The 27798-nt window shown below is 48.1% G+C and overlaps 2 protein-coding genes across 2 annotated transcripts; one reads left to right on the plus strand and one right to left on the minus strand.

The window, feature by feature from the left end:
• Positions 1-13637: 13637 nt before the first annotated feature.
• Positions 13638-20180, minus strand: SLC2A10 (solute carrier family 2 member 10). The gene is made up of 5 exons (XM_071572746.1): positions 20112-20180; positions 16552-17913; positions 15411-15533; positions 14710-14845; positions 13638-14037 (listed from the first exon to the last, which is right to left on the minus strand). Exons 1-5 carry the CDS (start codon positions 20113-20115, stop codon positions 13941-13943), a joined length of 1722 nt encoding a protein of 573 aa, XP_071428847.1. The 5' UTR covers positions 20116-20180; the 3' UTR covers positions 13638-13940.
• Positions 20181-26200: 6020 nt separating this feature from the next.
• On the plus strand, positions 26201-27798 carry TP53RK (TP53 regulating kinase). Its single transcript, XM_071572855.1, has 2 exons — positions 26201-26550; positions 27193-27798. Exons 1-2 carry the CDS (start codon positions 26208-26210, stop codon positions 27669-27671), a joined length of 822 nt encoding a protein of 273 aa, XP_071428956.1. The 5' UTR covers positions 26201-26207; the 3' UTR covers positions 27672-27798.

Genomic DNA, 27798 nt, shown 5'->3' on the forward strand with positions numbered 1-27798 from the left:
TAGGGCAAGGCTTTTAGAAGGAATAAATTACAAGCAAACAGGGAGAGAGACTGAATGGAGCAACTGCTGAACAAAGGGCATTCTTGGAAGGGTCTGGTTTTACAGAACCTAGAAATTGTCAGCTCAGTTATCAGGAGGTTGTCTCCCTCCTCGCTTGTGAGCCGGTTGCTTTTGGGCAGCGCCGCCGCTCCCCATGAACTCCTGCCTCGAATGCTGTCACTGCACGGCCACGGGGAGCGCTTGGAAAGCGTCCTCTGCAGGCATGTTTTGTAGGACAGCCAAATGCAGAATGCTTTGAAAATTTGGCAGCAGATGCCAAAGCGACATAAATGATTGCAACCTTTAAAGTTGTTTTCCAGGACAAGCCATTTGGGCTGGACTTGGAAATTATGTAGAATATACATGATGTTATTCGAAAGGAAAAAGCATGCAAGCTCTGAAAACTAGGGTGATTTATTCCTGTTGTTTTGGGTATCATGTACTACATAAGGATCTAAAAAAAAGCCATGCACAGAACTATCAAATTTTTTTCTTCCTCAGATGCTATGTGGGAGTAAAGGCTGTGACTTAACAAAAGTCAGTCAGAAAATAGGGGAGAAATATAAGAAACTAAGCCACATTGCTTGTGGCACTTTTATGAAATGATACTTCATCTGTTTAAGATCTTTTCCATCCTCAATCCCTTCCAAACTGCCCTGTAGGCTCCACCCCAGGGGAAAGTTTGGCTGGCACAGTCTTGCTGGTGGGAGCTGTGAGGCTTTATCTGTCTTCTCCACTAGAAAGTATCTCTGTTGTAGGTGCAATTTATGGTGCTCAGCTCTGGGTTCCCCTTGCTCCATCTCGGAGAAAGCTGCTGGAGAGTCTATCTACATGGCCAAGGAGGGATCTTTATGCAAGCAAATGGTGATAGGACATGGGAAAATGGTTTTAAACGGAAAAAGAGTAGATTAGATATAAGGAGGAAATTCTTCCCTGTGAGGGTGGTGAGGCACTGGCACAGGTTGCCCAGAGAAGCTGTGGCTGCCCCATCCCTGGAAGTGCTCAAGGCCAGGTTGGACAGGGCTTGGAGCAGCCTAGGCTAGCGGAAGGTGTCCCTGCCCATGGCAGGGGGATGGAATGAGATGAGCTTTAAGGTCCCTCCCAACCCAAATGGTTCTATGATTCTGAGATTTGAGCTACATATTATTGTCTCTGCTTTTACTGCTTTCTTTTACTTCCTTCTCCATCTCCTAAAATATTACCTTTTAAGTAATATTAATCCACTCTTACTCACACATTTCTTCATTTAATTTATATAGGTGCTCGTTGTGGATGCACACAACGAGTTAATGGTTTGCAGAAATTGTTCTGTAGATGGACACATAGTTGTGAATTAGATGCAAGACCTCAAGGCACATTCACCAAATACAATTGTTGCTGAAAATAATTACATATGCCTGAGTTTGGGCCAGGCTGCCTAAAGATTCTCCACACTGTAATGAGCAGTTGCTGACTCAGCCTATGGTCTAGGTCTGAATATGGAGGGTTTTCTAATTTTTGCTTTTTTTTTTTTTGTACTGATCATGTAGCATAGGAAAACCAAAAGAAAAAATAGGGCAGCTGAAGTGGATGAGCTGAGTGGGAGAAAAACCTGGTACTTACTGCTTAGCTCATTTCCCACTCCATTTTCTGCAGTAGCCCAAATACCAGGCTGTATTTGTTTGCCGCTGCCTGCTGAAGTCTTCGACCTCAGCCTGCCCTTCTCTCCCTCAGTGCTGACAGTAAGTGAAGAAATGCAAAATTCATTCATCTGCCTGAGAAGCCTTTGAAGTCCACCACTAAAAGCTCTATTGTTTTATTAGCTGTTAATGCGGCACGGGGGAATTCGGCTGTGCATAGCAGAGCCGGGGTGCAGGGCGGGGGGGGGCCCTTCCTGGTAATTTGTCACTCTTTAGAAGTATGACACGCTCTGCTCTGCAAACACGCTGGCAAGTCGGAGCGCTGAGGGCTGAGGCTGGAGCTGCTCAGTGCAGGGAGCTCCCACTGCCTTTGGCAGGAGTCCTGGGGCTGGAGCGGCTGAGGGATCAGGACAGGCTGAGGTCACACACCTTGGAACCCTCTGCTGGATATTATGCAGGTCAAGGTCAATGATAAATTTAAAGATCATGCACCCAACCCTGCTGGTTACAGATGGATACCTACTGCCCAGAGCCTGCTTGTCAGAGTGGGCAAACTGGGGGCTTAGAAGGGTGGCAACAGGAGATGGCTGTGGTTGCTGGGATCAGAGGTATGTTGCCTCTTCCCTTCATTAATATGGCTTGGTGATGAATGCTTGAACTCTGCGATTCTAAATGCTTTCCCTGCCCTTTCTCAGATACAAGCACGTGGAGCTGCAAGGCGGTGCCTGCCTAATGGAAGCTCTTCCAGCACCAGTGGTGCTCAGGGTTGGCATCATGGGCCAGAGAAACTGGCTGGTGGCTTTTAGGGGTGATCCAGTGTCTGCACATCAACATGGCTTCTTAACTAAATGCAAACCCATGCTGGGAATGCTGCTCAACTGCAAGATCAGGCTTGTCTTTCTCCACGTATGCCCTGCACAGGCAAACAGTCAGTGATGCACAGATCATTGATAAAACACGCATTTCATCCTCTTTTGGCTTTATGTCACCTCTTCCAAGAAGGAAGGAGCTGAAGGAAGTTTCTGGTGTGTAATTGACTGGACACACACACACAGTGCAACCACAAGCTGGCTCCTGTGCAGGGTCTGAACACTGGGCACAATGCACTTACATGTGACGGAAATGAAACGGTGCAGCCTCGGGCTGTTTATTGCTTAGCCTGTTGGCAGGTACAAAGGGGCTCAGCAGAAGCCATCCATCACTGGAACGGCTGCTGCCCGCAGCACAATGCAGCTCATGGCAGGAGCTGTGTCCTGTAAACACAAACAGGAAGGCCAGCACAGCCTCCCAGCCCCTCTGCCCACAGGCAGCTGCTGTATTTGCTTTGCTCTGCTCTGGTTGCTTCTCACTAACTCAGCTGATCAGTCTATCACCACAGCCTTTCTTTTCGTCCTTCTTCCCAGAGCCTTCTGCAGCTCTAAAACTAAGTCAACAGAAATGCAAAACTTCTGCCTTATTTCCTCAGTCTGATGAGTCTTGAGGACTTTGCCAGAAGGTTGGGGGTTTGCACAACTGCTTAACTGCACTGCAAAGTGAGCTTATGTGCTGAAACACTCCTGAATAGGATGTTGTCTGGTGATGTAAAACTGCTGCTGATTGTTCTTGGGCAAAATGAGTCTCCCAGCATTTTCCCATGGCAGAAAGGTAAAGGGTCACAAGGAGCTTGTCTGCTAACACCCATAATACAGGAGTGTGCAATTGATTTGATCTGCTTTGCCCTCACCTCTGGGCTGGGACAGAGGCAGGCAGGGTGGCACTGGAGCACAGGGGACAAGAGCACTGAGATCAGTGTTCCTCTTTGGCAGGGCAATTAAAATTCAGTGCCTTATAAAAGCACTAAGCAGTGGCAGAAAATAGCTCCCACTTTAAGGTCGTGATTCAGCAAATCACCTGCAAGACTTAAGCTTGTGTTCTGCACAAAACATATCCCTTGGGTCTGAAACGTGTATTGATGCTGAAGCCTTTTTAATGTTTATGGTTTCTGATCACAGTTTTGCTGAAGGATAACCTTACAAGGCAGTTGTTACACACCTAAACTCAATACACAGTGCACATTATACTGCTTTTAAGTAGTTTAAAAACCAGTGGCCTCTTCAGGCTCTCTCCTAACATTGCTCGTGGGTTTGACATATTCTTATCAACTTCTTATCCTTTGCAACTGCTTTGGTCCAATGTCAATATTTGTAAACAGCAAAAAATATTATAATAATTAAATAATAATAATAAAACTGTTTATGATGATGTTCAAAAGCATTCATCTTTTGTTCAAATGGTGGCCCTAATTAATCAACACAATATGTGTGTAATTGGATTACTACCCTTTGCATGTGGTCACAGCTACTGCAGATGCAGGCAGGGGAAGCACCTCTGGGACACACTGCTTGACACCAGGAGAGAAGTGTCCCCCTTCTACTAATCAAATTCACTGCGTTCCCAAATCCCCATTCTTGGCTCGATGGCTAGACAGGAATTAGGTTAGGAATTAGCATGCTCACATATTCCCCAGCTGCTTCATTATAAAACCTTTAGGATGACACTTTCCCCTCTGAAGCAAAAAGCATCAGTCAGCCTTGGAAAGATGTCATTCCAGGACAAATCCCTGCAGGCGCTGTGTCACTCCTTTTGGTGGCTGTGCTGGGTTTCAGGGATTTTATCACCGCACACATGGGTGCTCTGTTTCCCACTCAGTGTGGGATTTGCTATTCCCAATTTGGCCACTGCAGACCCTTCAAGCCCTGAACTGGAGCATCTTTGCAGCAGTGCAATAGATTGATTCCTTACTACTTGCTTTCCAGAAGTTTGAGAGAGATTTGAACTCCATCCCAAATTTTTCTTTTATAATGCTTGAAAAATGCATTTAAAGGAGGCATATACTCAAAATGCTGCTCTATTAAATGTCTCTTTCATCACATTTCCATTAACCTTAGAATGCTTTTAAGCACTTTTTCTTCTGTGGGAACGAAACTGGGGAATATATCCAGCTACTCAGAAATTTTTTGTTTCAACTCATGGGAATTGGTCAAACTCAAGATATCAAACAGAAACCAAACCTGACTGGCCTTTTGTCTTCCAAAAACCCCCTCTGCATTCAGAACCCTATTTCCTAATATAAAGTTGGGGTTTTCTGAAGGTCACCAGCACTTCCAGTGCCAGTGTGGTGCACAGTCTCACTGCTGCATTGGAAAGGCAGGTTCGTGCTTACCACGTTGCTTCAAAACATGACATAAGAGACATTTTTGGAAAGCAGTTTGGTACTTTGTGCATCTGACTTCCAGTGGAAAACCAATGTCATGTGCCAGGTGATTTGCGCTTCCAGAGCTGGGTGTAAATGCCACTGTGGGGTCCTGTCTTTCTTTTGGAAAACAACCAGTGTGTGTGCTGAGGTTTTCTGTTACTTTTTTTCTCTGTTTTTAATCATATAGCTACTGTGTAGGGTAACTGGAGGTGAGGCAAAGGGGAAGGCTGGATGTTCCCTGGTGTAGCTCAACCTGTAACAGCATGAGAAGGGTCCCTGTGTGGCATCTCCACAGACTTTGGTGTTCTCCTGCATGTTAAAGCAGAGAATGAAGATTGGAAATGGTTCGAGCTTCCCTAATTTCTTTCAGAGAATCTGCAGTAAATGGAAGCATAATGTTCAAGTGGCCTGTGGTTGTAGTGGATGTAAGAGGCAGATTTTAAGGGGTGGTAAACGCATGCTGCCTAAGGCAGGTGTTTACATGGATTTCTGAGTCAGTTTTAGAAGAAATGAAGGTGAGGAGCGAGGGAGTTCACATTTTGGAACTGCTGGCATCCAGCTGATCTACCTGACACAGGATTCATCCTCCCTCTGTTGTCACTTAGGAGACAGCAGCTCCTTCCACGGGAGCTTTGCTGAGAGCTGGATCACCTCATGGGGGACTGGCAGCCGTGAGGAACCTGTGACACATCCCATGGAGTTGCTGGGGGTTTACACCCACGAAATTCTTCTCTGTTTCAGTGGAAAGTTTGACGAGTTCAAGCCAAGAAAAGACATTTCCATCCTTAAGCTGTGAAGCTTTTGCAGTTGCAGCCAGCCATATTTCCAGATGGCTGAAATTCCAGAGAAATGATGATGGATTTGACGCATCTCAAATGATGACAGCGGAGGTGCTGACTCCCCCTTTAATTCCTTCCCTTAACAGACAGGGTCTCTGAACCTGGCCCACTTCACCGACATGTGAAGTGCTTGTTTGTCTCTTGTTGCATGTCTGGTTGGCTTTGCCTTTCTCCCCTAACTCGTAACTCCCAGCTCCTTTCCTGCGGGAAAGATTAGGAAGGATAGGAAGTCGTCTGTGCAAAAATCCTCCCTAGCCAAAATAAATACAGGTCACAAGATTAGGCTTCATCAGAACTTTAAGCCTGGCCCAAGCTAAACAAATGAGCTGTCATGCCTTGGTAAAAGCTCCAGTATGACTGAACTGGCATGACTGCAAAAACGGTAAAGCAGTTAATAGGTTTTGCAATATGGAAGCTTAAAGTTTTGTTTTTAATACTGCATTCCTGACAGTCAAGACTTGCACTGAACTTCAAATGTCATTAATTTTGTGTGTTGGCCTCTCTCGCTACTATGCAAACCCCCTTCCCAAAGCACAGCACCAGCAGCAAAACAGCACCATGGTGCTGGTCCTCCCCAGAGAGCCCTTACAGTGCAGAGGAACCACAGGGGAGGGTAAGAAACACCCTATTGCAGCTTGGCAGCTCTTGTCTGTCAACATTCTGAGACTGATTCTTTGAATGAATCACATATCTGTTTTGAAAAAACCTCTAGCTGTTCGAATATCTAACTTTTTGATGTCCAAACACCTACAAAAAAAGTACAAACAGAGCCATGGTGATGGACACCAGGCACAGTCCACAGGCATTAGGAAGTTGTTAATGAAAAATATTAATCGAACAAGTAAGTGGGTGCAATCTCCCCAGTTTCCCTATAAAGAGGGTAATTTGCACTAAGAGAGGACTGTGAATGTTTTCTCTTGCACTGAGCAGAGTCCACAGACATGGGACTCAGGTGTTGTCCTCTGGCTCTGGCCCTGTTATGCATCTCTGGAGATGTTAATCTTCCTGAGCACTTTTTTTCCCACACCAGCACAGTGGGGATGGCAGTGACAGGACAGCCACTGTGCTGGGAGAACTGTTGATTCTGCAAACCACAGAGACAGCAACAATCTGATATCTTCAATAATTACTGGTCATAAACATTATGAAGAAAAAAACCCAAACCAAACCAACAAGCATTAAAAGTCTTTATGGAACAAAAGCCAGGCTTTTAATAATGTTTTAATGTACTTGACAAAGCTTTAGTTCAGAGCAAAGGCCGGCCTCTTGTAAGTGTGCAAAGGTTGAGACAATTGAAAAACCAAAATACTTCTCCCGGTAGAGACCTTGCAGCTTATCAGGTAACTGCAGACTGCATTTTGACCATTTTTAACTGGGCATTAAAATCTTTTTGACACTTGCTTTATTCTCCTACAATAGACTCTAACAGCCCCTCTGAGGCCTTCTACAGCCCAATGTGTAAAATGTAATGGGGATTGGTTTAAAGAGTGGAATTTGACCTGAGAGAGATGTGAGTATTCAGGGACTACTTAGTCCTCAGTAGCACTTGGGGGCTCTTTAGTTTGTGGGGCACTTTATTACTCGTTAGTGCTCAGGGACGCTGTGCTGCACTCGTTAGCGTTCTGTCTGGTGGCTTTCTCTGTTTGAGCATTGCTGTGTTGTTGCAGGATATATAGACCCTTCCTCCTCCTCTTCCTCCTCCTCTTCCTCCTCCTGTTCGTGGAAGGAGCAGCCAGGCTTGAGGCTGCTCAGGGATATCAGGGGGTCCCTGAGGGTGTCTGTCAGCAGAAAAGGACTGGAGAGTCCTGTTGACCACAGTCATGACACCCGTGGATGCAGTGGAGTGTCTGCTGTTCACACAATTGTAAATGTATAGACAAGAGACCAAACCATAATCACAGGGAAGCTGTTTGTGCTGTTGGGGCTCTGCCTAATTCCAGTTCAAAGCTGCTTATCAATGCATTCAAGAGAGGTACTTGTTTCAGCCTACTCCTTCTGCTTCTCCTCATCTTGTTGGGAAAACCAGGAGCAAAAACCAAGTTGGCTGCCCAAGCCAAGCCCCTCTACTCCCTGCTCTGGCTGCATCCCTGAGCCCTACAGCAGCCACTGTTGAAAGCAGAGGGGATGCCATGATGCTGTCAGACTATTATTTCTGTTTCTGCAGAAAAAGCTTGAGTGAAAGTGCCAAAACTCTTGCCCTGCCTTGAGCAGCCACTCTCTTGCTTTCCAGTATTGGCCAGCTGTGGAGATGTGGTTGTTCCTCCTGCATGGTCATGGCTGTTCTCCCAGACAGGGCTGCATGGTAGAGGGAATGAGGTGGGCTCAGAGATAGTAACTGTCTTTCTCACTTTTACTTTTCCCCTTAGCTTAAATTATTCCCAGACATGTGAACTTAGCAAACAAGGATCAAGTTTTCTCCACCAGGCAAGGTTTACTCCAGGCTTGGAATAGTGCCTGGGCTTCCCAGTGGTCAGGAAAAAGCTTGCAGGGAGCAGATGAGTGATTCCTTTTGTATTTTCCATCCATCAGGAAAAGCTGCATCTGAAAAAATAGCTGAACTGGAAAGTAAAACTAGACAAGTCTGAACAAATATGGAAACCATCCCTGGCCTGGTATTGGAAAAGTCTCAAATGCTGGAAAGGAGAGAAGCAGAGAAAGGGAATGGATAAGTTTTGGCCCCTGTTAGGAATATGGAAGGAATTATTTCATTCTTTTCCCCCATCTATTTGTTCTCTATATGGCACTTTGTGTGGTTAACCCTCTGTCTTTGTCATAAATATATGTGGCAGAGAGAAGTTTTTTCAGAGGTCCCAACCAAACCATCTGTTTTGCATCTGTGGTTTTGCATATGTAAATATTATTATTAATAGTAGCAAAAGCCATGGTAATGGCAGCAGGAATAGAAACACTATTAATAGTTGTAGTACTGACATTTTTATTTGTGTTGCTGCAGGAGGTCACATCGTGCACCAGCACTCAGCTGTGAGTTTGAGTGAGAACAAAAGGATGGTTGTTACCCCCAAGAGCTGCCAGTAAGCATGGGCACTGTCACAGCATTGGTGCCAGGATTGTCATGGTGAGACTGTGGCACCTGAACACAATAATTTGCCCAGACGCTTGCAGAGGACCTTTAGAAGGAGAAATGACCCTTTGCAGTTCCCATCATTGAGGCAAGAAGAAAATGATTACCAGTGGTCAGTGGCTGAAAAGTACCTGGAGACAACTGGAAAAACTCCCTGATGTAGGTAACAATGTAATTCCTGCTTATGCAGAAACTGGATTTGACCTGGTAGGTCCAAGGGAAGGGTGGTGGTCTCTGTGTTGCTCAGTGCTGAGGTCCAAGCCTAGCCCAAGGTATCTTGTCTCCGTACAGACAACAGGCTCTTCTGGGTGGGTGATCTGTCAGAGCAAATCATTCTGCAAACCATCAGCACCCAGGTGGTCGAGGGCAACCTTCTTTCTGTCCCTGCTTTGCTCCTACAATTAAAAGTGACAGCAACTCTCTTTCCCTCTGCTTATTGAATTATTAGACCTCAGGGCTGGGGGAGCTGGGGTCAGAGGTATGAGAAGTAGGAAGAAGGCCAGATAGAGGAGGAGGAGGAGGAACAAAGGATACCAAACATGGGGAGCTTGGAGGAGCCCATGCTGGAAGCAGCACTTTGGAGAGCAGAGATGCAGTGAAAGGAGGAAGCACCCATCACGTTTTAGGCTTGGGTCTGATCAACACAGTGCCTGGAGACACACACACAAGCTAAGAAAACACAGCTCAACACACCCATCTCCTTCCAAGTTCTCCCTGGGTTGAGCTGGTATCTTTGTTCATATGGGGAATGTTTTTTGTTCAACTCTGGTTGTTTTGCTGAATCTGTAGTGCATTAAACAGCCCATCTTCTGGTTTGTATTTTTTCCAGTTATCGTATTTCATGTATTCTGGTTCCTTTCATCTAGCTCTGTATCCCCTTGAGCAGAGACTAAGCAGGCTCCAGTCCTTGAGCTTGCTGCCTTCACATGTACAAGAGGGATATGGATTTGCATCCCACATTTCTCTGCTGAGTTGTGGGAATATTTGCAGCAGGGACTGACACCTTCTTCTCTTTTCAGTCTATCACCTAGATCATGTTACCACAGCTGGACATCGAAGGCTCAAGGATGGTACATGCTGCCACTCAAGCTTTACATCACCTGGGTATGAGCTGGTTCCTGAAGTCAGTTTGGACCAGCAATAACAAGCCAAGGTTTGTACTTATTTTCACATCATTCAGATTTTGATTATGGCACACTACAGCAGCCCATGTAAGAGGGGGGGGATGTATGTAGGTGCTTTTTTAAAGTCTGCCCTGACAGCCACATCCCCTGGGACACCAGGCTTTGCAGTGTCCTTGTGTCCAGCCTGAATCCTCCTGAAGACTCTCCTCTTCCGTTTTTCAAGAGATGCTCTGATATTTTTTCCTGCCCACTTTGAAGAGCAAGTGGTGTCTGTGGGTGGGCTGGGCCTGGTGGGGCTCTCCCAAGCAGCAGTGATTATCCAGCAGCAACTCAGGGAGGAGGGAGGTAGGGAAGCCACTGCCTAATCCGTCCCTGGGCTGGATGTGTGCCTCGATCATTTCAGCAGGGCCCGGTGTGTCCGGACGATGCGCACGCTCGGAGCACAACCCGCCTCCTCGGAAAGCTCATGGCACAGGCATCTGTCACCGAAACCTGTCTGCATGAAAGGCTGTCTGCACAACTGGGGGAAAAAGAAAGGCATGACAGCACAATTAGTGAGAGCAAATGAAAGGCTGTTTGAAGAGGAGGAGGGAGGAAAGGGGAGAGCTGTATAAATCCCTGGTGGGGTTTTGGGCTTGACATCAAAACCCCTTAACAGTGTATTACTTCAGCCCCCAATGTGGACAGATGTTGAGCTGTGGCTCAAAGGAAGTCAGAAATCTTTCCTTAGAAAAAAAATTGGCTAGGAAACTAAAGAAAATATTGTGAAAGAAAAGGAAATAAAGGTCCACTAAAGAAGATTTATCACTGCCTCAAGCATTTCTGTTATCCTCTGGTCTTATGAGGTCTCAGCCTCAGGGGAGGGCAAAAGAGAAACAGCCTGTTGCTATGTTAATGGGTCACAAATTTGGAGTGGGGACACATTTGTCCAGTGAGATGATGATGATGATGATGATGATGAAGGGAGCACTCCCAATCACATCCATCTCAGCTGCCCTTTTTGCCCACACCCTTCCCTTTGCCAGGGTTTTATGGAGACTTTTGGCAGTGGGAAAAAGTTTTACTTCCTAAAAGAGCTCAGCATCATTCACAATGTGGAGATTTTGCTGTGCGTTCCCTTGCCAACACCACAGCTAAAGGTGATGAACAAAACCAGATCCAGCAGAGATTCTTGGGCAACCCAGTTGCTGAATCTCACTCCTCCTCAAAAACTGTTAAACCCTGCACTTTGCTACCTACAAGACAGGACTATCTTTAAAGATATTCCAATCAATAAAAGAACCATTGCTTCAATCCCATGGCAATGTAAATGTTTTTAAAAAAATTTTGCCAAAATCTTTTCAAACACATCCATCTGTTCTGTCTGTTGAGTTCTCCTTATCCATGTGAACACTTGATATATTCCCTGAGTCCCAGCACGCTGGCAAGGTAAGCTTTCTCTTTTCAGCATCCATGTCTGCTGGCTCTTTCCCAGCTTTCTCTCTGCCCATGTGGTTGCTGCTGGTGCAGACCCCATCACACAGCAGGGACAGAGGTGACACTCACTCCTGCAGCTCCCAGCGTCCCCTTCCAGAGCTTGATTTGTATGTGGGAGCTATGCTAACAACCTGACAGTCTTCTGGTACAGTAGTCATTTGTAAATTCACACTGATCCAGCTCCTCTAACTCCTCTAACTTGCTGGGTGTGAGGTTCTTCCAAATACCTGCAGCAGTGAAGATCAACACAGTCATGCCCAAGCTGCCTCGTCATGCCTTATCCTTCTTGGCACTCTGTTGCACCTTTGCATTGAGCAATGGCTCCCTAGCCAGTTTCTTTCTTCTGATATATTTAAAGAAACTATTTTAAAAGCATTTGTAAGATCTTTGCAGTATCTTCACACTCTTTTTTTACTCTCTTTTCTGTCTACAATTTACTTGCTATGGTTTATGGGGTTTCCCTTTCTCCTCTTGTGGGAAAACTTTTCACTTTTAAACACTGACCTTCTCCCTGTGATGCCTCCTTAACCTTAGCAGTGAGTCAGACAGGGTGTTTCTTAGGACCTCTTAGTTCTTTTTGAGTTGTGGCACATGTTTTACTTGGGCTTTAATGGAGCATTTTTAATCACTGCCAGACTGCTTGCAGGCTCCTTGCTTTCTGCCTGTTCCTTTTTGGTTTGTTGTTATTGACTAATCACCTTATTTTTTCATAGTTCCCTTTCTTGAAACTGTAGAGCCCCAGGCTGGATTTATTTGGTGTGCTCTCTCCCACTACAGCATTAAAGGTTGTTTTGTGGTCACTAGCAGAGAACAGCTCTCCCACAAACACCTTGTGAAGCAGGTCCTGTGCGCCACTCCCCACCAAACCCAGAGCAGCAGCCCTTCTCATGCTTCCAGCACTCCTTGGTCCAGGAGACCCTTTATTGTATTCAAAACCAGTTTTTATTCCTTCCTGATGGATCACTGAGCTGACTAACTTCTCTAATCTCATTTTATATTTGTTATTCATTACCTTTATCCTGATTAGGGCTCAGTAACACAGCCCTGGCTCTACACCTTTTTTTTTTTTAAATTGGAATCTGTGATTTCCCAACTCGAGAAATCCGTACTGGTACTGGGGTTTAGTCAGGGTGATGGGAAAGCCTGGCATTATCTTATTTTTTAAGCTTCTGGTATAGGCACAGAAGCACATTTAGGTTTTGCACTTGCTTGGCTGCTTAATTATGTTCCTGTGAGTCTGCTGGTACTACACATGGCCAAATTCACCTTATTTACTGCAGCTGCATCATTTGATTTCTCTGCTGCTCTCTCCATGAATATTGGCCACATACTCTCACAAGGGGGCAAGTCGGAATTACAACACCCACTGAATTTCCTTCAGCTTTTCATTTGAACACTCCTTCATGGCTTTTCCTCATTTCAGTGCCACCAGCCCAGCTCTGCTGTTTTGGAGGTGCCAGGCCCCTTCCAAGGAACAGATGGGAAGGTGGGACCGCTCTGCAGCCCCCTGAGGCTCTCCCACTCCCCCTCTCCTGTAAGCACACGCCCAAACCTGGTGCGTTGTGTGACAAGCGGGGCAGCCCCTTGCAGATTCCTTCTCCTCGGAGGCTGAAGCTGCTGGGTTTGTGAAGTTGCATCATGTTTCTTTGTTGAAAGTGGGACAGTCCTCTATCCCGGGCTCATTGATCCCTCTTACCACGAGCTGACTCACACTTTTCTGTACAGTCAACCCCAATGGCCGGCACTGTCACTGGCCCTGTTTGCTGATCCCAGACCTCTCCTGTGTCCTCCCAGCATAACCAGCCCCGTTCGCTGCCCCAGCAGCCAGTCTCTGACTCGGGGCCGCTCCACCCCTCCTGAAACCCCAGAGTCCCCATCCTCTCTCCTTCCCCTTGTCCCTCTCACAGCTCCAGCCGCCTGCCCCGCAGGGGTACTGCGGATTCTCATTCCCATATCCCTTTTTTCCGGCTCCCTCAAGCCCGGAGGCGCGGTGCGGTGGGGAGTGGGTCCGAAGGGTGCGGGGGGCCCGAGGGGTGCGGTGGGCTCAGATTTTGAGCATTGGGGCGGGGGTCTGTCCGCAGGTCCAGGGACAGGCAGTGCCGCGGTGCCCACTGGCGGCAGGTCCGGCGCGCTGCAGCCCCGAGCCCGGCTGGAGTTTCCAAGAACTGGAAAAATAACACAGCTTGCTCACAAGTGAACTTCACCGACGCAAAAGCATTGCCACCAAAAGTTGATCTTTAATCCCTGCGTACAAAACCATTAACCTCTTAAATGACAGGAGATACAAATGAATGAAAAACTAAAGATGTCAAAGGAAGGATGTGCTCCCTGTCTGGGAATGACAATTCTCCAAGGACCCAAAGAACAGCTATCCACACGTTCCCAGCTCTAAGGCACTGCAGGAAGAACTGTCCCTGAGCAGAGGTAACCAGTTAAAGGCCATGGAAAAGAACGGTATTGACAGCTCAGCCTGCTCCTCTCCTGGTGCAGCTCCTCACACATGATGCTGCAGACATGCTGGTGGCTTCATCTGTTGTTGGTGTGCTCCACTCTCTGGTACTGTGCGTGTGTGCAGCTTGCTCCTCTTCCACGTCTCTGCTTCAACACATTTGCTTCCCAAACCCTGCAGGGAAATAGTGAAGTTCACCTGCAGCAGGTGCTGTGTCCAGGGAGCCAGGCTCACAGCAGTTACCCCTCCTGCCCCCCTGAGGGGTGTGTGTTCCCTCCCCTTGGCATCAGCTGTGCAGCTGCATAACTTCATCTTGCTTAAGTGATGCCTGCCCTGCCACCTCCATTACAACCAGGATGGCACAAACACCTCTTACCTTCCCTCACTCATCACAGGCATTGTGTGAAAATTACGAGGTGAGAGCCCATGGCCTGTATTATAGCAGATGTCTCTGCCCCAGAGGAGATGGATCAGCCCAAGATTATTCTAAAGTGAAATTACAAGACTATTATCTCCTCCTGTCTCCTCATAGTCCTGACCTGCCTGTCCCATGCTGTGGTCCTGCTCTCTTCTCCTCCACCATGAGCCCTGTTTTTTAGCCCATTTCCTCTCAAGTGTCACCAGCAGCACAGCCTTAAGGTTCAGGGCAGTGACCTCCTGATGAACAGACTGCAGCTCTCACATCTTGTCCCCACAGCCCTGCCACAAACTCGAGATTTTCTGTTTTCTTAGTAGCACTGACCAGCCTTTGCAGCAGCCCTGAGCTGTCCAGTGCCACAGACTTGAGAAGCCACCAATGAGAAGCTCCCAAAGCCAGCACTTAACACTGGACAAGAGCACACGTACCGTTTCCTAGAGAAGTGCTGGTCTATCTCCTCTAGGGACTGTCCTTTTGTTTCCGGAACAAAAAGATAAATGAATGCAACAGCCACCACTCCCACCAGTCCGTAGACAAGAAACATCCAAGAGAATCCTATGGCATCTGCAGAGATACAAGTGCATGAAGGTAGGAGGTAGGCCATATCGTGGGATAAAAAGGGAGCTGGTTTGTTTACTGTGAGGTGGTCTCTGGTGCCTGATGGGCATTTTATTTTGTAAAGCCTTCAGTAGGTCTGGGAAACTACTTATCTGTTCAACTGGCAATCAGCAAAGGAAGAGGCTGGTTCGTGCCAAGCTTTGCCAGTACCGAAGGGAAGGAGAAGGCAGTCAAGCTCCAGGGCCAGCAGTGCCCACCGAGTGCCTCAATCAAGGGCTTTGCTAGAAAGAAATGTAAAGCTGCCAGCATGGAAGCTGCAAACTCCATGGTTTCCTGAAACTGTGGTGCTCTAGTGCAGCCCAGTGGGCAGTGGATGACTTTTATCAACAGCTCTGAGGGGCTGAGCAGTGCTGCTGGTGCCTGCTTTCCTGCTCTCAGAGGCAGCAGGGCCACACCTACTCCAGCCTCAAGTTCCCAGGCTTCAAAATGCCACTTAATCTCCAAATGTGTCGTAGTGGCCACCTTCCCTAACCAGCTGTGGGAGGGGTAGGGAGGGGGCGTGTCTACTTACCAATAAGGTCCAAGAAGGAGAGACTGATCAGTAAATTAGCAGCCCAGTTAAAGCTGTTACAGAAGGCAAAGGCTCTTCCTCTTATCCCAGCAGGGTAAATCTCACTGAGAACCAGCCAGGTCACTGCACAGATTAGAGAGATCAGAAAGACAGTGTGGGAGCTATGCAATTTGTTTGGGAAATGGGCAAGGGAGATAGCAGCAGGGGGTTTAAACTCTGGCTTCACCCAGCACCCATTGCTGGTAGTGTAAAACATTCATCGACCTGGGAGACAGGCCACACCCTTCAAACCTCCCGTGTTCATCATTCCAAGCGGAATGAAACAGCAATGAACAGGAGCAAAAAGAAGAAAGCAGTTTGTCATTCCATTCACAGGAAACAGAAAAATATCTTAGACCTGTTGTAATGACATGCTGTTTGAAATGAGAAAGCGGTGGAATTAGGGAGACAACATTACATTTGGGCTGAAATCAGAGTTCAAGGAATATATGTCTTCCAGACCCCCCTCCTATCCTGTTATTTAGCTTGAAATAATTTGCAGAGTCGCTGTCAAACCCATGAGACTTGCTCACTTATATATTTCTCTTGAGTTAAGATGCTGTTTCCTCCCATCAAAGCATTTAAATGCCAGAAAACAGTAGAGCTCACACGGATGCAAGAACTAATCTTTAATCTCATCTAATGAAAAATAATGATTTCAGGAAAAAAAACCAACCAAACAAAACCAAACTGATATTGTGAAACTTCCAAAGAGGTTCCATTTTCAGTTCTGCACTGACTTTCATTATCACACAGCAGAAGCCCCTCTGTCCTCAGCCCTGTATTTTCCTCCTCACCAGGGTGTCAGGAAGGTTATGTAGTGCCTGTGGGATGCTCTGATTTTCCAATGAGCTTCAGAGAAAAAAAAACATTGCAAAGGTAGTGATAGCATGGAAGAGAAAGTTATTTGAGCGCTGTAGCTGACAGAGCTGCAGTGCTAGAAAATGGTTCAATGGATAGATGGGGACATATTTCCAGTTCCCAGACACCGAGCTGCGTGGTACAGCAGATACATAAGGAATGTTTCAAGCAGACAGCTTGCAGGTCAAGCCCGAGTTTTATTCTCCGGGTTAGTGCAAGGATATATAAACACGACACTTACTTGGCCCAAATCCAATTGAGAAGGCGCTCACAAAAGCCATCATGCTCAGCAGTGTAATCCAGTTTAAGACTGTATGCTCTGCCCAGGGAGCACCAGCAAGAGGAGGGCCTGCCCCTTTTTCAGACTGACCTACCAAGTCCCTTTTCTGCATGAGGGAAGAATTGGAAACCTCTTTGCTTTGAGTACTGGCAAAAACTTTTGTAAGGCTCCTTGTGGCAGCAAAACCAAGGGCTGTCTGACTTCTGACAGTACCTGATGCTGGTGGGATGGGTGACACAGCAGACTGGGGGAACACAGGTGTCAGGGAGTGCTGGGCGAGGCTGAGGGATGCATTGGGGTCTGTGGGTGCTTTGCAGTCCCTGGCCATGGCCAGTGGAGCCATGCGGCTGGTGATGCCGATGGTGGTGACAGAGATGGCCATCACCACACAGCCAGCCATGAGCAGCACTCTCCTGCCAGCCTTGTCTGCCAAGGCCATCGCAACCAGTGTGGCCACCACTTTTATTGCTCCCAGCCCAACTGAGGCCAAGATTGCTGAGGAGTTGCTCTGGAATCCCACTGAGTGGAAGATTTTGGAGGCATAGCCCAGCACATTGGGCTGCCCAGTGAACTGCTGGAAGAGCACCAGTCCCAGGCCCACCAGAGTCCGCCTTCTCATGTTGTCTCTGGTCCTGAAAAGGTCAAGGAATGAGTAATGCTTCTCCTGACAGGGCTCTCGCTTTGCTGCCACTCTGTCCTCAGTGTCCTGCAACGGAATGAGGCCCTTCTGGCAGTCTGAGTCCCACGAGCTTAATTTAAGAGGGTTCACTGGGAGAAAGAGGATGCTGAGAAACTGCATGACTGTTGGTGCAATGGCCAGTCCAAACATGTATCTCCATCCCTCATCCACGTCTGCAAAGACGTAATTTAGTGCATAGGACAGGAGGATGCCTATGGTGATACCCACTTCATAGAGAGACACCAGCAGCCCTCGCCGATGAGCAGCCACCATTTCTGACACGTAGATGCAGCAGGCCATGGATGAGACAGAGATGGCAAAGCCCACAGTCATGCGCCCAATGACCAGCACAATGAATGACCTCGTCAGTGTGAGGATAAGGCTGCCAACGAACAGCACCACACTGCTGAGCAGGATTGCTCTCCTCCGGCCATGGCGGTCAATGAGGATCCCCCCCGCCAGAGAGGCCAGGAGTGCTCCAATAAGGACTGCGCTCACGAGAACTTCTTGCTTGAAGCAGCTGAGGTGAAAGTCTGTCTGCAACTGCAGCAATGCACCAGAGATTATCCCCAGCTCATATCCAAATATCAGCCCACCCAGGAGAGACACCGTTGCAGACAAGAGGAGGACCAGCAGTGCACGACCTGGAACACAAGCAAGCAATGCTAGGTTCAGTTTTCTGATGCTAGCAGGGGAGCTATCAGCATGCACAGGCTGGAAAAAGCTCTCCCAGGACACCCACAGGTTTCCATTTACAAAGCCATGATGCGGAATTTCCCTATAGGTCACCAGGTCACATGTAGAGAGACACTTGCAGACAGTCACACAACTCAGCAGGCTTGCACAGGGTTCCGCTAACTGCAGGGGTGCTCATTTGGGGAGCAGAACTGTGAAATCATGACTTCATTAACAAAGTTAGGACTTGTTTTTAAGTGGAGGGCAGCGATTTGTAGTGCCTGTAGCTGTACAGGATGAAGCCTCTGTGATGTCCCTTGCTTCAAATTACAAAACCTGTTCTGGGCAGGAAATGCAGCTTCTGCTTTCAGGTTCTGAATTGTTCTGCATTATCATTTTCATGTTTCACCACCAGCTCTCCCTCCACTCTACATTCTCACTTCCTACCTTGGCATTAAAAGCCCTGCTCACAAAAGTTTATTTCTCCCAGTTAATCTTGCACTCTTGCCATGACTTTGTGGGGTGGCCCTGATTTCTTCATCTCTCCTTCTACAGCCCACAGCATCCAGGATCCCTGAGATATGCACAGCCTCCTCAGGTTAGTCCAGGACCACAGGATAAACTGCATCATGAGCTTGTAAAGCTCACTGTTGCCAGCCCCAGACCTTGCCCATCCCATAGCAATCAACATGCGCTTGCTAAAAATTAAATAAATTAGTAACAGCAGCAAAAGCAACCTAAATCAAAACCAATCCTGCCAAACAACCCTATAAAACTAAGCTGCTGGCTGCACATACTTTTCAATGTGGAGAGGGGAAGAAAGGATGACAATGTGAGAACCATAAGCCATGTTATGGCAGCAGGAATTGCACTGATGCAAGAGTCAGCACTGATGTGGGGACCTCTGGGAACAGCAGTGACAGTGACCTCCCCTCCAGTTACAATTTTAAAGCACGGGTAAAGTGTATAAGCTTTGATGTTTATGCTGGTTTCCAGCATGTAATATTATCTGTACTCTTTTGTTTAATTAGAAATGTTCACAGTTTCTGTAGACTGCATGTGGAAAAAATGTGGACACAACCACCAAACCATGGAAACTTTTCTCACCCTGCCTAAGGGCTTTTTTCCTCTCACAAGCTGTGTTTGATAGGAAGTGTCTGTCTGGCTTTTAATTACAGCTGGCAATAAAGATTTCTCAGGGATAGCTGCACATAAATACAAATATTGTATTTATTCAGTAACCCTCTGTGCTTCATTTGTGTTCTTTACACCATCCCAGCTAACCCGTCCCTCTCACCATGCTTTGTGAGACCATCAGTGCTGCTTTTAGCACTCTTTGTACATGTTATACAGATAATTAGAGAAAATATCTGCTGAGAACAAAAGACATAAGTGGCCATACCATTAGTTTCAAGCCACAAATTCTATTAGGCACAGACAGTCTCACTATAAATACCAGAGATGGTTTCATCAGGTTTTGTTGCATTTCTTGTTAACTTAATGAGCAGGATGCTTTATGAACTTTGACTGAATTCCAGTTTATATGTAGTCTATTCTGATGTAGCTGGGAAGTTTGAAGACTCTTCAAATATCCACCTGGGGACAGAAAGTTTGCTGGGTCTCCCAAGGAGCTGTGGCAGGCGAATCCCTGCCTATGGCAAACTGGTCATTGGGCCATGCTCTAGGACGGGGCAGTGACCGCCAGGCTGGGACTGGGCTGACTTCGGACTCTGCTCACACCAACGCCAAGGCCAACGAGAGCTGGACCGCTGCCTCCTGCAAATCCTACTCCACAGCAAATCCAGCTCCCTCCACCCTCCCTGTGCCCCGCGCTCCCTCTCCCCGGCGCGCTCCTGGGATGGCCCCCGGAGAGAGCCGCAGGAAATTCCTTGGCTCAAGTTCGCTGCATGTGCTGCCGGGAGCGCTAAAAAAACCCCAAAACAACAAACCCGCAACAGAAAGAAAGGAAGGGGCGGGGGATGCAGCCCCAGCCTTTAGGAAAAGTTGAAAACTTTTCTCTTTTCTTTTTTTTTTTGGAAACTTTTTTCCCGGGGCAGCGCGCGCCCGCCCCAGCCCGGCGGGCCCCGTCCCAAGAGGGGCTCTGGCAGCAAAAGGTGATGCCCCCCCTCCGCCGCCGCGCCCCCCGCCCGGCCCCGGCCGCACTCACCCATGGCCCGGCGGGGCTGAGCCCCCCGCGCTCCGCGGCACCGGGAGCGGGACCGGCGTGGAGCGGGGCGGGGCGGGGCGGAGCGGGGTCCGGCGGCCGGAGCGGGGCCGCGCCACGTAGCTCCCGCCCTGCCCCCGGCCGGGCAGCCTGGGGCTTGTAGTCGCCCTGCCCGGGGGTCCCGGTCGGGGCGAGCTGCACCGCCCCGGGAGCGATGGCGAGGGCCGGGCAGCGGGAGCCTGGTCCCCGGGGATGGGTGAGCCGATGGGTGAGCCCGGTGGGAACCGGGGTTGGGCGTGTGACCGCGCCGGGCGGCGGCGGGGTGTCCGGGGACGCTTCACGGGGCTCCGTGGCTACTTGCTCCAGAAACGGGGATGTGGGAGGGTATGGCTTTCGTGGCTGGAATGACAACTCTGTCCTCATTCTGTCTAACTGGAGGCAAGAGCAGGAATCTCCTCACTGGCTGCTGACCTGCTGTTCTGCAGAGCTTCACCCCTTTAGACGAGAAAGCCTCTAGTAAGCCCAAAAAGAGATTGACAGTTTATTAATGATTTTAGGTAGCTCGGCTGGAAAGACAAAGACGTCTGCTAGGAAAGGGGCGACCATTTGAAAGCTGAAAACAAGATGAGCAGTAGGGGAGGTTTAGGTTGGATATGAGGAAAAGGTTTTCCACCTAGAGTGGCTGAGCACTAGAACAGGCTCCTCAGGGAAATAGTCACAGTATCAAGCCTGACAGAGTTCAAGAAGCATTTGGACATTGCTCTCAGGCATATCGTGGGATTTTTGGGGTGTCCTCTGCAGAGCCAGGAGTTAGATTCTACGATCCTGATGGGTCCCTTCCATCTCAGCGTATTCTACAATTCTGATTCTATGACTGAGTTTGCACTCTTAACTTCTACTGCTGTGGCACAGAAAGAATCCGTTTCTCAAATTTACCTCCTTCCACCTGCACAGTGCTCCATCAGACAAAGCATTTCAGCATTCAACTTACGTTGCAATTAACATTCTTTTTCTGCTGAGTGGAACAGGAACCTTTCTGCTGTTGTGCATAGAAGACACTGGGATTCGCACTTGGATGCAAGATTTTTTTTCTGAGTCTGAGGCTAATTTCATGTATCCCAACATCCAGTTTGTTAAGCAAGGGTTTTATAAAACATGATAAGCCTTAAAGATCTTTCTAAACTGTTTGACACAATATACAAGCATTCTCCCTTGGTGCTCTTTGTGCAAACAGCAGCTGCTGAGCGGGTCGTGCTGTGCCAAAGTTCATGAGATGTTAAGAAGTTGCTGTGACCCAGTTGACAAGGGGACCAGCAAGGGAAGATGTGGTGGGAAGGCATGTACAGTCTCCTCAGAGCCACCCAGCAGGGACTGCCACTGAAAGGTGAATGCAAATGTCCATAAATGTGCACTGTGAGCTAGCATGTGACTGCAGCTAATGTTTCATGTAATACTTTTCTAAATTTTAATATTTAATCTGCCAAAACCACACAAACTCCAGACCTGAGTTAAGAGGGAAAACTCTGTGGAGTCTGTGCTGGTTAAGTACACAGTTGAACTGCCACAGTACCCAGTTGAACTGAAGAAGGTCTGCATCAGTGACCATCGTGCATGTGGTGCAGGCACACTCCTCTGACACAGGAAAAAAAACAACAGGTAGAGTGAAGAATAAAGAGCACATGAACACGTTTGGGTTTTTTAAAGAGCCTTTTCAGTCATCCCACATCTTGACTTAATAGGGCATTTAAGAGAAATATTTAAATAATTACTCTTCTAAGTATGGGGATACATTTCATGTCTCTGCTCTGGTACCAGCGCTTTCTTTTTGTTCCAATTCATAGTTTTGAGATGGGTCATACTGGATCATGTGTATCCTTTCAGCTTTAGTCTCTTGGATATCTGGCTGCAATATGGGCAGCAGTTGATCAAAGGTTTTGGGTTTGTTTCTTCTTAAAGTTATAGTGAATATGAATAGTGTTTCAAATCATCTACATTGTTTATAGATTAAAAAAAATGCTTCCCATTCATGTGCTCTAATTTCAATGGAAATAAAGTATGTAAAAATACCTTTTCTAAAATCTTGTATCTCATACAGACTGACAGCTGCACAGGGATCATACACTTGGGGAAGAATGGCTTCACACACTAGTCAACAGAAAACAGTGGTGTTCATGGGAAAAGCTTTTCAATAGGATTTGCAATTCATATTAAAGCAGTTGAAATAGCTCCAAAATCATGACCAGTTCTCATGACACACAAAAGGAGAAATTACTCCAATTTTCTCTCTGCTCCAAGACCCACATAAGGCTGGTTCATGGTGGGCAGCTCTGTGTCTGGGCTAATGTTCCACATTTTGGGAACACAGGGGGTAATGATATTGCCCCTGATCTCTGTCCCCCAGAGCTACTTCCCAGAGCTCAAGCCTAGGCATTTTGGGTGAGCTATGCTATGAATTGGACTCTTCTGTGGTTCCCCACTATGCAGAGAGCGAGAGGGGACCCAGAGTTCCCACCAGGCACTGGGCAAACCTACCCTTGGTTACGTGATCTGTAATTTGCCTGAACAATTCCTCCCTTCTGAAATTAATTCAATGTGAGAAGGAAGAAATTATGTTTTTCTCCATGGTCACTGAGCTTTCTTTTACCTGCCACCAAACAATTTTCTGAAGGCTTCCTGGTCTCTGACAGGGCAAGAATTATTATTAGCTCAGCTAACAAGGAGGTGAGATCCTGGGGAGCACAAGCAGAGCTTTATGGTGTGTTTACAAAAGGTGGCCAAAAAGATGACATCAGTATGCAAAGAAATGCAGCTGCCACATCAACACTGTGCATGGCTGGGGGTTAGAGTCTTCTGGGAAAAAAGGGGGAAACCTACTGTGATGTACAGCAGGGATAATTTGAGGGAAAAGAATCTTGCTTTGTGGTTCTCAAAATACACCTTTCTTATCATAACATTTGTAGTTAATTGGTTTTCTGGGCTTGCTGAAGTCAGTATCTTTGTCCGTAAGCTACACATGAGAAGGTGCGAAGTGGTGGATCCACTGATGCTTCACGTGCGCCGCATGTTTCTATCCTTGCTTCCTCCTGCAATGCCTTCCTCCTCCTCCTCCTCTCCAGACCGTTTGTCTTGGCAGTGTCGTTTCTCCATCTGATCCTTATCTTTCTCTTGGCTGCTGGACTTGCAGGGCATGAGGGCGCGTTCCTGCTTGGCAGCCAAACAGCACAACTCCAGGGCTGAGCCACAGGAATGCTCTTCCTGGAGAGCTCATCGTTTGGAACGGCAGTCTCTGTTTCTAACACAACCTGGCTGTGATTACTGGAAACGTTACCCTCTACCTCTGGGCCGGAGAAGCCAGAAGAGACTTTAAAATCACAAGTTAAAATACAAATACAAGAGGAGAAAGAAGTCCATCCTGGAAAAAGGAAGACACAGTGTTTAGCAATGCTCATCACATACTCGTGCATGTATTCTCTAGTTAGGGCTGACCTTTAGGAAGGGGCCCAGGGGATCAAACTGACCAAGCTCAATTCTGTTATTGATGAAAATGATGATCCCTAATCAGGTGGCAGTGTCACAGCTGGCTGGGATGGAGCCAGCTCACCAGGCACCTGCATTTATTGCGTGTTCATTTACATCCCAGAGAGCTTTCTCCTCCTGATGCCAAGCTGCATGCATGTTCTTTTATGATATCCTAACCCTCAAGGGTTCCCTGGCAATGCCGGTCAATACTGGTGGTCCCCCCATGGTTCCTGCTCATTTTAGGGATGCCTCCAGTGTGGCACCCTGCAGCAAGCCAGGGTGCTGCCCTGCATAGCTGCATCCCTCTGGTCCCTACAGTGGTTGCTAAAGCCCATAGCATCCTCTTCGTGTGGGAATCATCTAAGACCCATATTTCTGAGCTGTGATAGGAATCAGAGCTGTGAATTCACACACAGGAGGGTTTATCCCTGTGCACACACTTTGCAGGTTGAGGATGGAACCTCAGAGCCAACAAGCATCTTAGATGGGCATGAGGAGCTACCTGAGCCTGATGTAGCCCAAATTCAGCCCTTTTCCCGTCTGAGCTCTGAGGATGTCAACCTCCATCCTTAAATAAGTTGGGAGGTGATGGGAGAGCTGCTTGCAGGGCTGTAGCCTGCTCGATGCTGAGGGTTCCACATGACCTCAGGGAGGAAGGAGCCCATGGGACCTGCCTTGGTTTCCATTAGCTTGGTTTGCTGTGCTGCAATTTTTAACTTAATTACATTGTTTGCAAAAGGAGAGTTTGTAAATGCTTGTCACCAGGAGAACAAAGTTACATAATTAAACTATTTATCAGAGGCTGTGGCTTCAGTGCAGTTCTCTGGGGTGATTCAGCTTCCAATAAAAATATTGGATGATACCATAAATATTGTGAATGGCTCTAGATGGTTTCCAAGGGCTATGTCAACTACTTTTTGCATTCAAAGAGAAAAGAATAAGGGAAATCACAGGGAAGATAAAATTTAAATAAATAAAATAAAGGGGAAAATAAAGCAAATATATTTTCTTTCATATTTTGAAAGCTCTGGAGGATGTTTTTGGCCAGAATGAGAGAAGACTGTCATTTTTACCAGAGTAATGAACTGAGGGTATCTGTGTGCACTTGCTCATAGGTTATATATGTGTGTCTGTGGGGGCCTCCATGTATGGATGCTTAGATAAAATCTGCCCACAACTTGGGGAAAACCTTTTTCATTATTTGAGTGTCTGTGGCTTTTTCAAATTCCAGACACAGAACCCAGGAATGCACCTCCTTCCCTGGCCAAGCTGTCAGTCTCCTGCCACAGCCAGAGCAGCTGAAGGAGGATGCCAGGGGTGGTAGATTTGTGGGATTGGATTATCTGTATCATTGAAAACTTGGAAACGTTGTTTAAAAATTGTTATTGAAGCAAGATAAATATTTGCCAGGCATAATCCCACCGTGCAATGACAAGTAAGCTGTATGGTATGTGTTAATAAAATATAAATACTCTGAAAAGGAAACAAATGTTGTGGATGTGAAAACAAGGGCGAAATGGACTCGTGACACCTCCAAAAGCAACAATTGAAAACATATTTACATGGACTGGGCTGAATTCTTTTATCTCTTCTGAGGAACATAAATTGCAGCATGTGCAGATCATCCAGTAGAGCAGTGGGTGTTCAGGTTGCCATAAAACCCCAAATACAGCTCCTAATGAGGCTGCAAACTAATGAGCTTTGTCGATATTTTAGTAAGATGGTGATGTGAGGTTTGGCTGCTCAGGGAAATGGGAAGCACTTGACACCACATAAGCAGCCTGTGACAGACCTTGCAGAAACTTTGGTCCTGCCAAGCATGTGGACACAAGGTCACACCATGTCATGCTGCAGGCTGGCAATCCCCTGCAACCTGTAGGCAAATTCCTTCTCTTCCCCAGCTACAAACTGGGCAGCTGAAGTGGACCTGCACAGGCTCCAGCAAACGCTTTTGGCACATGAAGGGGCAAGAGTCAGTGGTGGAGCATTCTGGTGGTGATATCCCAGTGGTGGAGCATCCCATTATTGTCCTGGGAGGGTGGTGTCCCAGGGGTGATGCCCTGGCAGGGTGATTCAAAATGGTGCTGGAAACAGCTCAGTGGGAGGGCCACGAGATCCCACTTTCCACTTTGGAAAGATGCACATCCAACATCTGCCTCACAAGCCCAGGTGCAGCTGCTGATCTCGGTCTTGCACGGCAGAAACACAGGACGCACAGTCTGGGGAAGGCTCAGGAGCCAGTCCTAATATCCTGCAGCCACTCAGCATCCCCCATCACGGCAGAGGCGGGCAGAGGGCAACAAGATTTATGGGGAGGAAGCACGCGGAGGGCTTTTGGAAGAGGCAGCGCCGAGATCCACATGAACAAAGCTGCGCAGGGCGCGTTATAGCGAGGGCAGCGCAGGCGGTACAGGCGGGGCGGGGGCGGAGCTTCGGGACTTCGTCAGTTTTCGTCACGGGCCGCCGAGCGCTGCCGGAGATTACCGAGCATTGCCGAGCACTGACGAGAATAGCCGGAGATTACCGAGCGTTGCCGAAGCGGCGCCCCGCGCAGGCGCTCTGCGGCGGCGCGTCCCCGTGATGGCGGCGGCCCAGGGGGAGGCGGGCGGAGCGCTCTTGGTCCAGGCCGGGCCCGCGGACCCCGCGATGGGCGATGTGGGGGCCGCGGGCCCCGCTGTGAACCACCCCGGCGCCGCGGCGGGCCCCACGGAGGCGGAGGAGCTGCCGCTGCCGCCGCTGCCGGGACTGCAGCTGGTGCAACAGGGCGCCGAGGCGCACGTGTACCGCGGGCTGTTCCTGGGCCGCGCCGCCGTGGCGAAGATTCGCGTCCCGAAGCGGTATCGGCACCCGGCGCTGGAGGAGATGCTGAGCCGGCGGCGAACGGCGCAGGAGGCGCGGTCGCTGCTGCGGTGCCGGCGGGCAGGTGGGCGCGGGGTGGGAGGCAGGGACGGGGGGCCGGGGCTGCCCTGCAGGGCGGACAGACGGACACCTGTGTGGTTTGAGTGGGGCTGCCCCGGCAGGATAGACAGACAGACAGACAGACACCCCGGGGCGGTGTGAGCGGGGCTGCCCCGGCAGGACGGACAGACGGACACCCCGGGGCGGTGTATCGGAGCAGGTCACACCCCCCGGTGTTCGCCGGCAGCTCCTCGGCCCTGCACGGCGCTCAGAGCAGTTCGCAGACACTTGGCGCCTTCCAGCGCCATCCAGAAGGATGCAGGGAGTTCTTCTCATCCCAGGACGAGCCGTTCTGCTGGTTCAGGGTGTCCCCTAAAGCGCAGCTTGTCCTCGGTGTGTCCCATAACGGGTTTTACCGGGAAGTCTCACCCAGGAGGGGCCGATCCTGTTACCAGGCTGGAGCTGCCAACCTCTTACCAGGCTGCAGGCCAGTGCAGATGGGGTGGAAATAGGTGTTGGTAAGGCCATTCTGAGATGTGGATTATCAGTGGCTGTGGGTGATCTCAACTGGAATGTCTACTTAGGACTTTTATTGATTGTGTTTTGTTGTTACAATAAATTTGGCAATTATGTAAAATTAACTGCTAGCATTTGCTCTTTTAAATAGGAATTCCAGCTCCAGCAGTCTACTTTGTGGATTATGTCACCAACTCCATATATCTTGAAGATATTGTTGACTCAATTACTGTTCAGGATCATATTTATTCTGTACAACAGAGTGGAACTGATACCAGTAGCCTCCATAACTTAGGAGAGAAGATGGGTGAGCTGTTAGCAAGAATGCACGATGAGGATATTATCCATGGGGACCTTACAACTGCCAATCTCCTTCTGCGGCCACCCGTGGAGAAGCTGGACTTGGTGTTGATAGACTTTGGACTCAGTTTTATTTCAGGTCTTCCAGAGGATAAAGGAGTTGATCTGTATGTTCTGGAAAAAGCCTTCATTAGCACTCATCCAGATACTGAAATGATGTTTAAAGCTCTACTAAACAGCTATGCAGCCACATCTAAAAAATCTGGTCCTGTGATCAAAAAGTTGGATGAGGTACGACTAAGGGGAAGGAAGAGATCCATGGTTGGGTAGAAGAGAACAGGCTTAGGGATGGAGAAATACGAGGTTTTGCAAATATGGTTATTTATATTTCTAGTTGGTTTTATTTTACATATCACTATTTTGATAACTGTGTCTTCAAATAAATAAATTTGAACGA

The sequence above is a fragment of the Pithys albifrons genome, chromosome 18, assembly GCF_047495875.1.
Source record: "Pithys albifrons albifrons isolate INPA30051 chromosome 18, PitAlb_v1, whole genome shotgun sequence".
NCBI lineage: Eukaryota > Metazoa > Chordata > Aves > Passeriformes > Thamnophilidae > Pithys > Pithys albifrons.

Coding starts and splice junctions, on each gene's coding strand:
- SLC2A10 (XM_071572746.1), bottom strand. Junction 15,534..16,551: donor CTCAATTGGATTTGGGCCAA/GTAAGTGTCGTG, acceptor TAATCTGTGCAG/TGACCTGGCTGGTTCTCAGT. Junction 14,846..15,410: donor CTCCTTCTTGGACCTTATTG/GTAAGTAGACAC, acceptor GTATCTCTGCAG/ATGCCATAGGATTCTCTTGG.
- TP53RK (XM_071572855.1), top strand. CDS start 26,208: ATGGCGGCGGCCCAGGGGGAGGCGGGCGGAGCGCTCTTGGTCCAGGCC. Junction 26,551..27,192: donor GCTGCGGTGCCGGCGGGCAG/GTGGGCGCGGGG, acceptor TCTTTTAAATAG/GAATTCCAGCTCCAGCAGTC.